General features: G+C 39.6%; 1 protein-coding gene across 7 annotated transcripts in view; it reads right to left on the minus strand.

Annotated features, from left to right (window-relative positions):
• Positions 1-16,833, minus strand: part of Fars2 (phenylalanyl-tRNA synthetase 2, mitochondrial) — a 446,630-nt gene that overhangs the window by 304,179 nt on the left and 125,618 nt on the right. For all 7 annotated transcript variants that reach the window (XM_028763284.1, XM_028763282.1, XM_028763287.1 and 4 more), the window contains one exon: positions 11,861-11,992. In XM_028763284.1, the coding sequence (XP_028619117.1) occupies positions 11,861-11,992 (132 nt within the window). The remainder of the gene's footprint in view (positions 1-11,860; positions 11,993-16,833) is intronic.

The raw sequence follows: 16,833 nt of genomic DNA on the forward strand, positions 1-16,833 counted from the left end.
AGCAATAACCCATCACATTGTCTCCCTATGTAAGCTCTCTCAGTGGACGGGTACTAGCAATAGAATGAGATTTATGGACTTTTGTTCTGCACGCCAAGCCCTTGAAATATTCATCCTGGGGCTGGACAGTTGGCTCAATGGTTAAGTGAACATTCCACATGGCACCTTACAACAACCTCTAACTCCAGTTTCAGAGGAAATGACCTCTTCTGGACTCAATGGGCACCATGCATAGACACAGTGCATAAATATTTATGCAGACAAAGCATCCATTAATATAAAATAAGTAAAAATTTATTTATTTGCTTTGATTTTTTGAGACAGAGTTTCTTTGTGTAACACTGTCTGTCCTGGAACACCCCCCCCCCCCCCGTATACCAGGCTAGCCTCAAACTCACAGAGACCTGCCTACCTCTACTTCTAGAGTGCTGTATTACAAGTGTACACCACCACCTGGCAAGTACAATTTTTCTTTAAAAAACAAAACACAGAACAGGAAGAACTGACCCTGTTTAGACTAGACAGTGCCCTGCTTAACTTATGGATTATGCCCATGGGTATAACTTAGCAGGTCTATGTATCAGTCACCCCAGGACATGGACAACTACTCTCCACTCCTTGTGATATTCTGCACATGGATGAGAACTATGCTCCAGGTCTATATCATCTACCTTACTCAAGCTCGCTGCTCAGCACAAGCCTGTACTCCAACAAGACCACTATGTGCAGCCTCTCCAGCAACTAACTTCTGTCTCAACTATCCCTATAGGACCATGGGCACAGTGGCTTCATCATAATTGTCACTCCCAGAGTATATACACCTCAAAGGCAAATATCACTTCACTGTGCCTAGTACCAAGCAAAGGGACTGAAACACAGATGCTTAATAGTAGGTTAGAGAAATAGAAGGCAATAGAGAAGGGGTTTTAATCTTCAAAAGCTTCAAAAAATACACATTAGTGATTTTGAGAGCTTTTCCTTAATGTCTTTTGTGTTAGCTTGAATGTGCTTGACCCAGGGAGTGGCACTATTTGGAGGTGTGGCCTTGTTGGAGTAGATGTGTCACTATGGGTGTGGGCTTTAATACCCTAGTCCTAGCTGCCTGGAGGCCAGTCTTCTCCTGTTTGCCTTCAGAAAAAGATGTAGAACTCTCAAGTCCTTCTACACCATGCCTGCCTGGATGCTGCCATGCTTCCACCTTGATAATGGACTGAACCTCTGAACCTATGAGCCAGTCCCAATTAAATGTTATCCTTACAAGAGTTGCCATGGTCATGGTGACGGCTCACAGAAGTAAAGCCCTAACTAAGACACCTTTTAAAGCCAAACACTGTACTTCTAAAGGTACCAACTCCAACCTGCCAAAGAGGTATTGTGTTTACATCAGATACTTTCTTTGTGCTAAAAACACATCTATAGGTAAAGTTTTAGAGTATCTCATAGTTATCACTTCACTCCCAAAGTGAATTTCTATCCTTCCCATAACTTACTGTCAACCTCAGGACCAATAGAAGGACATTCTTTAACTCTGCATCTTAGGATGCATATCATAAGATAGTTTTTGTTTTTCTTTTTTGCGGAGAGAGGACTAGTTATATGATGGAGCGATGTTACAGGGCTTTCCTGGGCCAGTCAGCCTAGGAACCACTGAGTACTCACCTTTCACTTAAGAACTGCCTCTTTGTAATCTGGATGTCTAATAGCAAAATATATGTTTTCAACCATTCAACTCCTACACTGAGAACTAATCAACCTCATTTTGTGTGTGGATATGTGTAGAAACACCTAGTAATGTCCAAATCCTAAAATGTCGATTAAAAGCCATGATTTTAAAACATGGCAAAAATTATGTTTGATGATAATACTTCATTTTCTACCCTTAAGCATAACATGGTCATTTCATGATGCCATTGATTCTAGCCTAAAGTGCAGAAATGAGCCTTGAAAAAAAGACATAAGAAAATATCCTAGTAGATTGTGTTTATCCTGACAGTACCATAAATAATTCCTAAAACTCTAAATTGCCTTTTTGCAGAGGAGAAAATAAAATTTAGCCACTGGGAGCACATCACACCCGCCTGCAGAGCTGCTGAGATCCCATAAAGAGGGGTTCCATAAATACTTTACATACAATTCAATTATATGAGCATTCCAGTTTTTTGTTTTGTCTCTGAGAATTTCTTTAAAGGGGAAAAAAAACCTTTTAACCAACCACATATAGTAAAATCTGTCTAGTCTGCAATTTTCCACATGGTTCCACAGAACAGAATGTGCATCCAGGTTAATATTTTTAAATTCTGGGTTGTTTAGAAGGCCATACTCTAGAATTGGAGAGCTTAAAGGAAACTAAGACATGCCTTAGGTCAGTCATTATCAGGGAAGAAACTGAGACTCCTATGACTTGCCAGAGACCTGCAGCCCAGCAAGCAGCTAGATAGAGCTGACCGAAGACAGGCTCTGATATCAAGGCCTTTGTGCTCCCACTTCATTAGCCAGGATCTCACAGAGCAGCTAAGGACAGAACACACCAATGACAAGCTGGAAAAAAACAGGTTCCCTTACTTCCCACTGTTTTGCTTCTGTGAACCCATGGTGGAGGTGGGGGCACCCTACCCAATACTATGAGGGATGTACAGGTACTATGTTTCAGGCACTGACCTAGAACTCAGAACACCACAGTAATCAAAAGCAAAAAATTTCCCAACTCAGAAACAGCTAGTGTAATGATTTCTTACTCTTATACCTACAAATGGTTAAATTCAAACACCCGGAGTTATACCAGAAACACACTGTTACTTGACATTCTATTACTGTCACTAACTACTTCAAGTAATCAAACTAGAAGGAAGAAAGATTTATTTTGGCAGTTTGAACTCATGTCAGGTTGTCCCCACTTCTTGGGCCTGTGGTAAGGCAGCATCACCTGATGAGATCACTCGGCAAAGGAAGCTGCTAGGGCACCACCATCCTCTTCAAAGGTATGTCCACAGTGATGAGAAAATTCCATTAGAATTCACATCTTCCAAGTTCCATCACATCCTAATTGGGCCCTAACGACTTAGAGGACACTAATTTAAACAGTAGCACATATGCATATACACAGAATCCTTTGTGTTAGCAGCATGTAAAGAAGCCTGAGCAGATAACTTTCCAGATAAACAGCACTGCTAACTCCTGTCTGGATCGCAGAACCTACAACTACACTATATTGAGACAATAATCAGTGGCTTCTGGACAGTGGGAAAGACATAAAAACTCCTGCTCTTTTCAATCATCTTGTCTACTAGGCTACAAAAGAAAGTAGAGTAGTAATGCCTGAAAGAAAAGAGTGAGTTCTCCTGGACTTTCTGTGAAATGAAATTGAAGGAGGCGATCTCAAGACCTCGGTCACTGAAAAATGAACACACAATACAACCACTGAGTGCATTTTGTGACTCAGTAATGGCAGATGGACAACAAATCAGGACAAATTCTTGGACATATAACAAGCACTTGCAGCTGGACTCAAAAAACTCTATGAGCATCTCACTGCTTTAAAACCAGCAGACTACAGAGGGAATGTTAATTATAACAACAGCAGTCAAACACTAGGATATACATTTCAAGCCAGTCTTCCAACCACATCTGCTAATAATATCCCATTGGCTAATCAGTCAAGAGGGCAAGCACCAAATCAGCAGGGCAGAGAAATATGTTCTTCCCACAGAAGAAAATGCTTCAAAGATACTGGGAAATGTGAGTGTACACAGGCAGGAGTAGACCCCTGGATGAAATTACAACTTGGAGCAATTAAAACTGGCCAAATTTAAGACTTTTTACCTGGAGACTTCACAGTCAACTTCATCAGTTTGATCACACAGACTGGAAAGGAGTAGGGAACTGAGTGGCAATTACTTTAAACAGTCACCAAATATACCAAGCTTTAGGTGATGAAAATAAGAATCTTACATGGGTTTCCAATTCCAAAGGATACACTGGGCAGAAACACCGCTGCCAACATTAGGTATGCAGTACACAGCACAACTGCTGCAGAAAGCTCCAGGAGCAAGCACAGACCCCTTCTGAAGCCAGAGGTGGAGCCTTCACTTTCACACTAGTGAAGGGATTAGAAGCAGGATTAGGCGAACTAAATCTCTACAAGGAAACACATCCACTTCCCTGCAAAGTCAAAATGGAAACCCCAGGCAAGCTCCAAGCTACAGTTCCTAATCAAGTATACCACAAAACATGCCTTTCCAGCTAAGAGAAACTGTCACAGAGGGTGGGACCAAATCTGACAGAACACTAGGAGACAGAGGTGGATGCCAGGGAGGATTAAAAATTTAGAATCCCCGTGTTGAGAATATGAATAATAAGAAAATAAATGAGAGATAAAGTACCAGGACCCAGCATGACAAGCAGAGGGGTAATCTTCATGGGGCTTGTCAACTTCCACCCACTCACATTTCCTGGAGAGGTGATTTTTTTTTTAAAGAATGATGTGATATAAAGAAAACTGAAGCTACTCATGGAAGAACTATATATATTTTTCATATATATATATACACATACATACACACACATATATATTACTTTTATGAACTAGCAACAAAAAGAAAGAAAAGCCACAAGCCTATAAAATTATAATACATAAAAATAACAAGTGAATAATATCTGATATAAATGTAAGAAGCCTACCAATCAGTTTAGAAACAGAAATGAGAAGATAAGCCCACCTGAAATGAAAAGAAAAACTATAAATGTCAAACAAACATATAAGAATGCATTCAGCCACAATATGAATCAGGCAAATGAAAACCATGGTAAACTATTTTTATCATCCCCAGACAGGTAGGAAAACCAGATCAAGGTCAAGTATTGAAGAGAATGTAAGCAACAAGGGATTTTGATTACAGTCTAGAGGCAATGCAAAACAGGCAAGCCACTTTAGCAAACAATCTGGTGACTCCCTATCACACACAAGAAAAGCCCTGAAAATTCCCATGAAAACTGACTCAGCAATTAAAACCCTGGCATGTACACACCTGTAGGCGTAAGAATATTCAGCATGAGCAACCAAAACTGCAATCAGGTATGCTTCAAGAAAAGATAAATTATGGCATACACACCCAAGTGAATTTACATAGCACAAAACAAATACACCACAACTAAACAATGCTGGAATTCATATCACACACAGAAATTACACAGATATATGTAATATATAACATATATATATTATATATATATATGTAATATATATATGTAACAGTATTACTCCATTGGCAAAAATGTAGAAGCAGGTTGACACATTGTGCACAACTCTAATAAAATTCAAGGTAGAAAAAAAACTGCAGACTAATGCTTGTTGGCAGGGGAAAGGTGAGGAGGAAAGGAAGGAAGATATTGCCAAAGAAGAAAGGAGAGCTGAAGGGAGGTAGAGGGAAGGGAGAAGAGGAGGGAAAATGGGAGGGCAAGGAGAGGAGAGGAGGGGAAGGGAGGGGAAGGGAGAGGAGAAGAGGGGAGGAGGAGAGACAGGAGGGGAAGAGAGGGTTAGGGAGAGAGGGGAAGGGAGAGAGGGAAAGGGAGAGAAGAGCTAGAGGGTAAGAGTAAGAACAGTTCATTCATCCAGAGGACATAGATTTGATTTCCAGCACCCAAAGACTTGATGGTTCACAAGCATCTTTACTTCTATTTCTAGGGAATCTGACATCCTCTTCTGACCTCCACAGATAGCAGGCATACAACCGATACACTGACACACATGCAAGCAAAACATGCATACAAAAATTTATTTTAATAAAATACAAGCAGAATCATAGAGTCTCTGTAGAGGTAAAGACAGAAAAGGAAAAAAAGAGAGTTAAGTAAAATTTAAAAAAAAAACATAGGTGAAAATATAAAAATCATATTTCTGAAAACCAAGAATGAAAAAAAAATACTGAACATAGCTAATAAATAAATAAATAAATAAGAATACAGTATAGATAGATGAGCAATTATTCGGCGATTGAAACTATGATTTTCATTTGTTTGTTTAACCACAGGCAGAAGACAACAACAGTTTGAAATGCTAAGAAAAAAGAAATGGTCATCAATCTACAATTCTATATTCAATAAAAAGATCCTTCATGATAACAAAGGAAGAAAGGTGAATCAGATGAAGCGCGTCTGAGGAGTTCATCCCCAGCAGACACAGCCTGTGAGGAATACCTAAGGAAAATTCCCACACCAAGGGAAAAGAAATGGAAAGAATGAAATACACAACGAATTGTGAGGTTTTCAATGGAGGCAAGCTTGATAAATGTAAATATAACAAAAAAAGGTAATTAAGGAGGAATATACAATATTCTAATATGAATAAGCTTCAAGAAAGAATTATCTCATATAAAAATGTGTATCTCACAAAGATGAAAGGACAGGCCAAAGGTTCCAACAGAGATGAAAATAAAAGTTTAACCTGAGAGGAGAGAATAAAAAGAAAGTGTGAAGATTTCCTAGCATCTGAAAGAATGTGACATGGAAAAATCACATCAGAAAATCTGTTGACAAAAAATACTGGAAATATGTTCAACCACACTAGTGACAAGAAAAAGTGAAGTAAAGTGACAGTGGCACAAAATGCCTTCATCATTTGAAGTGTGGAGAGTAAGTAAGTGACCTTGTGAGGGGTCGCCATGAGCGACAAGCCCTGCTTGCCACAGTGCTTTTCCTTTGCCTGTGTTTACCTCCTGCGTCAGGGACCGAAAGAGCCACAGGTTGTATTTACATGACCTCATGCCAGACACAGACTAAAGAGGAACCCAAGGGCACACTTATGAAGACGACTTCTAACAGATGAGGAGGTGACCAGAACTAAGTGACGACAATACCATGTGATAGTAAGCAAAGTTCATCTTCAGCAATGGGAACACATTCATGCCATGTTCACTATGAACAAAACCTTGCCAAATGCAGAAATAACCAAATACCACATTCAAAAAATATAAGGAAAAATTGACAGGATTAGAGGAAAAAATACAGGATTCCATAATGGCAGAGTTTTGTTTTGTTTTGTTTTGTTTTGTTTTGTTTTGTTTTGTTTTGTTTCTCAGCATTAACAGAATACTAAGAGGGGAAAATCAGCAGGCATTGAAAAAGTGAACACCACTAGCATATTACTTCGACACTATTCATTTAAAAAGTGATTCTACGTTTACGAAACCTGGGATTCCATCCAGAGGTATATGATAAGCACACCTATTTATGTGCTTAAGATTTGGATACTCGGTTTAGGAAATCATGGAATGAACTTCAATCACTTCTTCATACTTCTGTTTTCAGTTATTGCAGAAGGCTTTTATATCAGAAAAGCTGATTACCTATCTCAAAAAGGGATAAACACTATGTCCATGTTTGAACAGACCTCTCTAAATGAGCAGCCTGAAAATACACACACACAAAATGGGTAAACATTGAAGTGTATCTACATAGTGGAACACTATTCAAAATTAACGGCAATGAACTGGTACAGCATTGACTGATGATACCTTAAGAAGGGAAAACTCAAAACTTCTGTATGCTAACTGAAGGAAGTCATATATAAAGAATACATACTGATCATCTGATAGCATTTACAGAACATAATAGAAAAGAAAAGCTGAAATAGAATCACCTATCAGTGGTTTCAAGACAGGGTTGGAGATGGAGCAGATCACAAAAAGGTCAACAGCAAACATGTTCATGAGAAAATATTGTTTACTTTGACTGTGATTATAACATCATCTACACCAAAATTAGGGGAAAATTCAAGTGATCCGAAACCCAGCATTTTCAAAGTGTGGTGGAACTCGGTTTGTGAGATGTGAGTTCATGGTTACTTGGCTCAGTGTTTTAGACTAGGGGTAAAGCAGTACACCATAATCAGAGTACGCTACTCACATCATAGAGGTCAGAGACAGAAAGGAGCCCAGATATCCATTAAAGGCATGTATCCAGTGACCTATCTTCCTTCTAAATACATCCCATATTCAATAAATAGTATCACCTTGAGGGGCAATATTTTAATACAAGAGCTTTGAGGGAAATCCTGGACTCAAACTACAATGATGTAAGTTTTTACATGGAAAAGGTACGTTTTATTATTTTTGTAAACTCTTGGTCAAATATCCTATCTAGATTTTTTTTTAAATGCTATTAAACAGCATGCCTAGTGTATGTAACAAGCCAAAGCTGTACCAAGGCTGATGTCTTTTAAAAGCTGATCAACTTAGATCACTAACAGTGAATCATATGGAGACTATAGAGATGAGTTATCAAAGAAAGACAGAAGAGAAACAGGCTCACATTGCCACAGAGAAAGTGCAACAGGAATACTAACTGAACAGCAGCAGTGACAACAAATGGAATTCCTGGGAAACAGGAAGCTAACTTACCTGGAGACACACAGTGCCAATCTCTGTAATGTGAGTGCTCCAACCTGCAAATCAATGACATAATCTTTCCAAAGCTTCCTCTTCGCCTTCTTTTACTGTGCTTACTAATCATTCCAGTGACAAATATTTACTACAGGGTACCTTTACCATTTTTATGCCTGTGCATCCAGAGAGTCTCAAAGAAAAAATACTAACTCTATTGCCCATTAGCAATAGAAAGGCAACAAGAACAAAATGCATATACAAACAGGAAAACAATAATTCTTTAACAATAGAAACTGATAATCAATGGATTTACAAAGTTTTCTTAAGAGTCCATTTCACAATTCAACAAGGAGGCAAGAAAATTATGCCAAGAGTTCTCTGGAGGAAGAGAACTGGTAGAATCAGCATACATACATACATACATACATACATACATACATACATACATACATACACACAAACACACACACACACACATATATATATTTGATAACTCATCATATATATATGGGATTTATTAAAGTAGCTTACAGACTCATGTCTGGCCTGTCCAACAATCACTATCTCCTGATACAAAGGCTAAGAATCCAGTAGTTGTTTATCTAATGAGGCAGGATGTCTCGGACTACATGGGAATCTAGAAGTAGGTACTAATCCCAGTGAAAGAATGCCTCAGCAATAGCATAGATGAACTTACCAATGAGAGTGAGAGTAAGTAGGCAAAATTAGAAAGCTTCCTTTTTAAATGTCCTTTTATATGGGCTGAGACCAGCAGTTGTGGCCTAGAATTAGGGTGGGACACTCTACCTCAAATGATCCAATCAAGGAAATCTCTCAGTTGCTTAGGTTTTTGGTGACTCTAGATTCGGTCAATCTGACCACCATGATTAGCCGTAATAGAAAAAGATTCTACGTTTTAAATTATTTTACACCACAGACCTTCCTCTCTGCCTTGTATAATCTAAAACAAAGGCTCAATGAATGACAAACTTCCTTCTGGTACAATCACAGCCAGTGATATCTGTGGTGATAACTTTAGAAGTTCGTTTCCAGTATCCCAAATGAATAGACAGAAGCATCCTGAGTTATCCCAGTGAGAAAGTCAAGTATTGAGAGATGACACAATACTGTCCTAAAAACATCAGAGATAGGGTGGGGGTAGGGAGAGCCAAATCATCAGGAGAAGTTAGTATGACAAACTTTTTGGTGTTCTTAAGCACTAATTTCAAGTACAAGCAGTAAATCCTACACAGGTGGTCTTTTATAATATCAACTAATGTTTTCCACTGGCTTAGTCTCCCTTCTCTAAGATACTTAAACTTCATGCATACAACTTTGCAACAACTTGATTGTTGATGGATGTTACAAAATGGGCAATTAATCTATACTTCACTGTTAACTGTGTGTCAGACTGTTTCCTAAACACTTTTCTTTCAGTACCTCAACTACTTTTGATATAGAGATTTTACATAGGGTATCCTTGTGTCCACTTCAACTACAAGAAAACCAGGGATCACAGGACATAGGCAAAGTGTATTCATCTGTTGCAGATCAGGATGAGTTTCTAAACATCCAAGGGCAATTGAGGACTATGATTTACTCTCAGGCTCTAATTTCCACTCTTCATCCCTAGGTCAGCTCTATACACAGGGGAAAGCTGTCTATTGTCTGTGTGCAAAGCCCTGCAGATGGAGGCACCCTCAAGGAAAGCCTTGGCTCTCCGATTTCAAGTCATTGGATCGTCAGTTTTTGAGGCCACATATCTATATGGAACAATGTGGCCACTGACCTGAGACATGCCAACTGCTTAAGCAGCTTTCCAGGAATTGGAAGACTTTGAGCTACTTCAAATGGATTGAAAACATCAAGCCTTTATTCGGATCTGCATAGTTGTCTAATGAGTGACCTTAGATTAAAAAACCTAACACTCCACCTTCAGAAAAGTGAGGCACCATCATTTCCAGGTACGAATCCTTTAAAGAGCCATGAGTACTGCCATTCATGGGCAGCAGACAGTGCCCTCTACCCTTCCATGTCTTTAATCCCCTTTCCCTTCTTCAACTGTCACTTCTTGGTCCTATAAATAAATACTCTATAACACTGTTCTCACAAAGGCATATTAGAGATCCAGGCTCCTTATATCTAGCATCTTCAGAATGAACTATTTTTCTTGTTCTATCATTTTAGCGATAAATAATAGGCAAAGCAGACCTTACCTGGTGACAAGAGTTAGAAGAGGGGCCAGGCATTCAGCCTCTTACCCAAGGACAGTTCCAACATTCATGTCACCTTCTGTCTTCTGTCTCATCTCATCCTCAACTGGTACCTCATGACCTTAATCATAATCTCTCCAAATGTATTAGTCACCAAGAATGATTCCCTCCTGTCTACACTGAGGCAGAAGTCTCTGCATCCTACCCAAGCTAAACTGCCTTCTAAGACCACATTATAAATGTCCTTTTCCAAGGGCCAAATTGCAGAGAGTGGAGGACATTGAGCAGGCAATAGTCCACACCAGTCCCCTCTGTACTTGGTGCTTCTCTGCCTAATCTCTCAACTTTCACTAAGAAACTCAGACTGCACAGTATATATCTACATATTTATTTGGTGTGTTTGAGACTGCTTCAGATATCATATGCTGATCTTGAACTCACTACATAGCTGGGGATGTCCTTGAATTTCTGGTCCTTCTGCCTCCAGCTCCTGAGTGATAGGATGACAGGCCTATATCACCATGTCCAGGGGATTAAATCTAGAGCTTTATGCACTCGAGGCAAGCATCCCTAGCCCTCGAAAAAAAATGTTTTTATAATTAAATTCAGATATTGATATTCTAAAAACACACATCTCTGAAAGCAAGTCTAAATGGTATCATTTTTATTAGGCAATAGTCCCCCAAAGAATAATTGCAAAGAACTGTCTCAAATTTTGTTAGAAATTAATCAGTTACCATGTCTTTCCACATTGCCTTACTTGATGCAACACCTTTGCTGACACTGGGGAGCAACTAGGCAACATGGGCCTGTGTGGTTTTATTTTGGGGCTGTAGTGTGATATAAAAATCTCTCCTAAATTCTGGCTATTGAACTGAGTGTAATAAGAACAAAAGAGGTATATATATTTGCTTTATTCCTGAATAGCTGGAAAGACAAACTGTACTCATGTGACACATATCAAATACCTTTGGGCAGTTACAAAGCCAGCACCCCACCCCCACCTCAACCCCCAATGGTTGCAGGCTCCTAAGATCAAAATCTACCTGTCAAGAGCTGATAAAAAGGATCTCCAAAGATGAAACTCATTTGCAAAATGAGGAGTGACAAGGAAAGCATTAGAAATGGATCTCATGTGAATTCTCAGAAAGACTGGTAATGCTGCCTGCCCTTGGTGAGATAACTACGGGTGACTATGCAAATGAGATCACATGAGAATACAGGGGTCTACTAGGAAACCTGTAAGTACAGTGTAGAATTCTTTCTTACCTGAATTGACTAGCTGCTGTTCCATCACCCCACAACCAAGGACTTCCAGCCATTCTCCACGGAAGTTGATCTCCATCTCGAAGGAAGGGTGGGTAAAGGGAAAGTAGCAGTCCACCCACCGAACCTCCAGCCCTGCAGAGTACCAAAGGAAAGACATACCAATTCATAAGACAGTAAGTCACATTGGCATGGTAGAATTAAAGAAACTAAACTTTCACTGGGCTGTTCTCCAAATCTACATCTCAATGATGAAATAACAATTCAGAGATGTCCTAAATTCAATCACAAAGACCTAATGATGGTATGCTATTTACCTGCGCAGGGGCTTCACCTTTTTGAGTACATGTTGAAATTGTTGACTTGAAATCCATGATGCTGACACTAGCTCAGTGTCCTCACTAAGCCTAGAGCACACATACCCATTCTGGGCTGTTAAACTCACCAATGCTCTATACAGCATGCCTTCTAATCCCAAGCTTTGTCTGCAATAGTATTGTCTTTCTAGTCTATAGGCAAGCAAATTCAAGGTACACCACTTACACCTTCCTCAAATCCATCTGGCCTGGTGAACCTATTTCCACAGGATCTCTATTCTCAATGCTGGATTAGGTACTGTAGAACTGTTCGCTGGCTAATATCTGCAAAACATTAAAACTTTGACTTCAGAGAGCCCCTGTGCCTTCACAAACCGCAATGTTTAGCTGAGAAAAATGGGATCAACCTTCACTCTCTTAGAAGTTTATGTTGATAGTTTTATGAATTCTTAAGAGCTAACACGTTAATAAAATGAAGTCTTTCAAATTTAAGCAAAATACTTAAAAATATCAAATATCTTCCTCCAGTAAATGGCAAATACATTTAATGTCAACAAACAAAAAGCAATACCTACAAGAGGTCAAAATTGATCTTCAATAAGCTATCAGAAATATGGTACTTTTGAGAAATGAGCTCATTATTTAGCAAAGTAAAAATTAATGAACTCAAAATGATGGCTGAGACAGACAGATGTGGTGGATTAAATGGTGCAGCCCATGGGAAGTGGCACTATTTAGGAAGTGTGGCCTTGTTGGAATAAGTGTGGCCTTAGAGGAAGTTTGTCACTGTGTAGGCAGGCTTTGAGGTCTCCTCCTATGATCAGTGCAGATGAGGCCCCCTGGCTAGACTTATAGAAGACAAGTCTCCAGCTGACTTAAGATCAACATGTAGAACTCTTGGCTCCTCCAGCACTGTATCTGCCTGTATAGTGCCATGCTTCCCACCACGATGATAATGGATTGAACCTCTAAATCTGTAAGCCAGCTTATAAATGTTGTCCTTATGAGAGTTGCCTAGGTCATGCTGTCTCTTCACAGTAGTAAAACCCTAAGTAAGACAACAGAGGTGCCCTCAAAGTTTAGGACAGATGAGAAGTCACCTAGTGGCTTGATGACCCTATCAGGAACACATAAGACACACAAGTCATCAGAGTTCCTGTCCATCCCTGGAATGGTCCAACTCCACAGAAACCAGTCCCCAGTAAATTTAAGACACTCAACTTTTTTGCTCAAGGCTATCTGACTTGAACTCTAGCAGTGCTAGTGATTCCTTCCATCCTCTGAGCACTCACTTTACTTCTACAGTTCTGCTTCACAGAGAAGAAAGACCCAATCAGAGAAAGTCTACCTTCCCCAAAGTCACAAAATTAGGGCAGGTAACTGAGCCAATCTTCAGGATTCCTCTACTCTAAATCCCTAACCTTGATAGTTTAAACAATACCCTGAACATGAATCAAAACTTAAGACAGAAGCCAGCAGTGATGGCATGGGACTATAATCCCAGCACGTCGAGGGCAAAGGCAGAATTGTCCACAAGTTTGAGGCCAGCTGGGTATATATAACAGATTTCAGGTTAACTAAGGCTATATAGTAAAATCCTGTTTCAAAACAATAATGATAAAAGCATATGGAAGCAAAGTTATAAGACATGGTGACTAATCTATGAAAGTATTCTCTTTGTGCTGTTCAACTTGAAATTTCTTTTTCTAGTTACCTGCTATCTACTTGCTGAGTAATTTTTGTTTACAATGATAATGTATTTCCCCTTCTAATATATATTTTTTCGTAACAAAAAGACATTAAACTATACATGGTAAAAAGCACCCAATCTGATAGATATTGACAGATGTATACATTCATGAGTCTGTAACTACATTCAAGTTAAAGGCAAAGGCAGGAATACAGACACATACCTGCAATCGCAGCTACCCAGGGGACTGAGGAGGAAGATGTCAAGTTCTACACCAGTATGAGCAACTTAGCAAGAACCTGCTTCAAATTAACCTTTTTTAAATGCATGAGATGTAGCGAACTGGTAGAGTGTTTAGTTAGTATGTGGCAGGTCCTAGGTTCAAACCCTGTATTGCAAAATAATAATAACTAATGAAACATCTTATACTGATCCTCACATCCTTAACAATCTTTTTTGTCACTTTCATGGCACTTGTACTCCCCACCTCTTCTTTGTATTCTTTTGTATTTGTATTCTTTGTCATGGTCAATCTAAGATTTGTCCACAATGCTGCAAGTAGCAATAGACACTCGTTTCTAGTGCTGCAGAAATACATCCAGCCTCTCTAATGGAATTGGAAGGACTCACTGATGAGCAACACTGGCAAAAGGTCTGCGAATCACCTGCTAAGGCCAGAACAGCTGAAGAGAAGCTCTGTGTCCCAGCAATTGCTCATCTGCAGCAGTACTCAAAGAAGAGTTGTATATACCTTGGCAAATGCCCACATGAAAGTTCAACAGTCCCCAAGAAATATTTCCTCAATCACCCTACAGGTGTCGTTTTCAACAGAAATGAAGGAAACTGCTGGACAGTAAAGCCAGCCTAGAGCAAAGCACACATGGGCAGGAAAGCCAGCCAAATCCAAAGCCCACAAGCATGAATGCTATAATCTGTATAGCAGAGCCTGAGGGGTGCAATCAAAACACAGAAGACACAAATGGACCACAGGTATGTCTACTGAGCAGGAAGCTTTGAATACATGCACTACCTCAGATCTTCTGAAAGTCCCACGGGCCTGGCAGAGGATGCTGAGCAGTCCCCATACCATCCGTCTCCTCTGCTCCACCAACTCTACCTTCTTGGCTGCTCCTTTAGCTTTCTTTGCACAAACAAAGGCTCAATCTTCCAAAGCCAACTTTTGAGCAGGCTGTGGCTCAATTTCAAACCTAAACAGTAATAATAACATTGTAATGATAATAGTTAATGTATAATATTGGCAAAAATGCCATATTCTCTTATATATTTGAACAATTTAAACTTGTTGCCTTGATAATATGAGCAGTGGTTATTTTTAAACCACTGCTAACAGAATCATTTATAGAAAACCTAAGATATTAGCACTAAAACATATTTTCTTCGTGGTTTTTGTCACACACTTTCAAGATGATTTGTAACGTGATTTATTGAGTGCTTCAGTAGTACCACCCAAATATACAGTTTTCTTTGCTTTTGCTCATGTCCAAAAAAACTCCTATAGTAATTGCAGTTTTAAATGCACTTTAGCATGGTTCCTATATTAACAATATAGTATTACCATCTAGCTGAAATCATAGTTTATTGCACATGTCAAGTATCAAAAGTAAAAATATCCACTAAAAAGGACATATTCAGGGCTAAGCATCTCCAAATCACACAGATTTCACAGTCACCATGTTACTGAGGTGCTTGAAAGAAATTAACCTACATTGTAATACGGCTACTGCAAAATTATGCCCAGGTTTTTTCAAGCACAGGAATTTTCAAATTAGCTTCAAACCTCTGTGCATACGTGCAGATGTCCAAAAAAATATCCCTGAACTTTGAGCCCAGGGTCAACCATAGAAAGATCATTTCATAATAAATGCATACTTGAGTTCAAAGGTAAGTTAATTTACCCTTGTGGGTCCAGCCACCATATCTCCATGTTGTGTGAAGACTATGTTGTTGTCTTATGTATAAGTCTTGAGTAGAGACACCACAGGAGGCCTACTTCTGTCTGGATACAAGCTCCTCGATTAGGTGTAGACACAGACTACAAGGAGTGGGAGTGGTATGCAGAGAACCACCCTTGAGGTGGGTACCAATCAAACTGTAAACTGAAATTCCTTTTGGCCAGTGACATGAGCCAAAGGGAAAAGGTCCATGAGCACTTTAGTTCTTTCTCACCTCTAAAGGCCACACACATTACCTACCCTACTACCCCAGGAAACAGGGAATGAGGAATGGCTACACCACAACTCACCCAGATACCAGCCTCCTAACTGCTATATCCTTAGCAAGATCAACTAGAGACACAATGCATGCATGGGTCGGGGACATTCCATCTTCCTTTGCTTCTCATGAAAAGTTGGAGTGTCTAGCACTTTTAAGGGCACACTGTGAATATCACTACAGTGGTCATTCCATATCCATGTTACCTCCACAATAGATCCCATGCTTAATAAATAACCACATTCAACTTCCCTGAGTAAGGACTAAACAGATTCTCCTGCTGGCTCCTAGACCCATCAAATTTAACATGGGACTCTGCCATGAGAACCCCTTCCATAAGCAGTAGAATCTAAATGTGAAGACAGCACAAACCAGAGCCTTTAACAAGGGTTTTCTAAATCCCTCCAAGGCCACTCTCCATTGGAGCAAATAATTTTTAAAGCTGCCTACACATATGTCATTAATTTTATGGCATTAATTTTCCGACAGGTCTTTCTTTGCTCAGGGGATACCAGGTATACATTGTAAAAAGCAACAATTTAAAGCAGTGGTGCTGGTTGCCTTCTGACATCATGTGGCAGGAACTGACCAGAGTGAAGGACGATGGAGAGAAAAACTGAAAATAAGTTCCTAAAATGTGGCACTGGGTTGGCAAAATGGCTCAGCAGGAAGGGACCCTGGCCACCAAACACAATGACCTGAATTTGATCCTCGAGACCTCCATAATGGAAGGAGAC

This window comes from Grammomys surdaster, unplaced genomic scaffold (genome assembly GCF_004785775.1).
Source record: "Grammomys surdaster isolate TR1022 unplaced genomic scaffold, NIH_TR_1.0 137, whole genome shotgun sequence".
NCBI lineage: Eukaryota > Metazoa > Chordata > Mammalia > Rodentia > Muridae > Grammomys > Grammomys surdaster.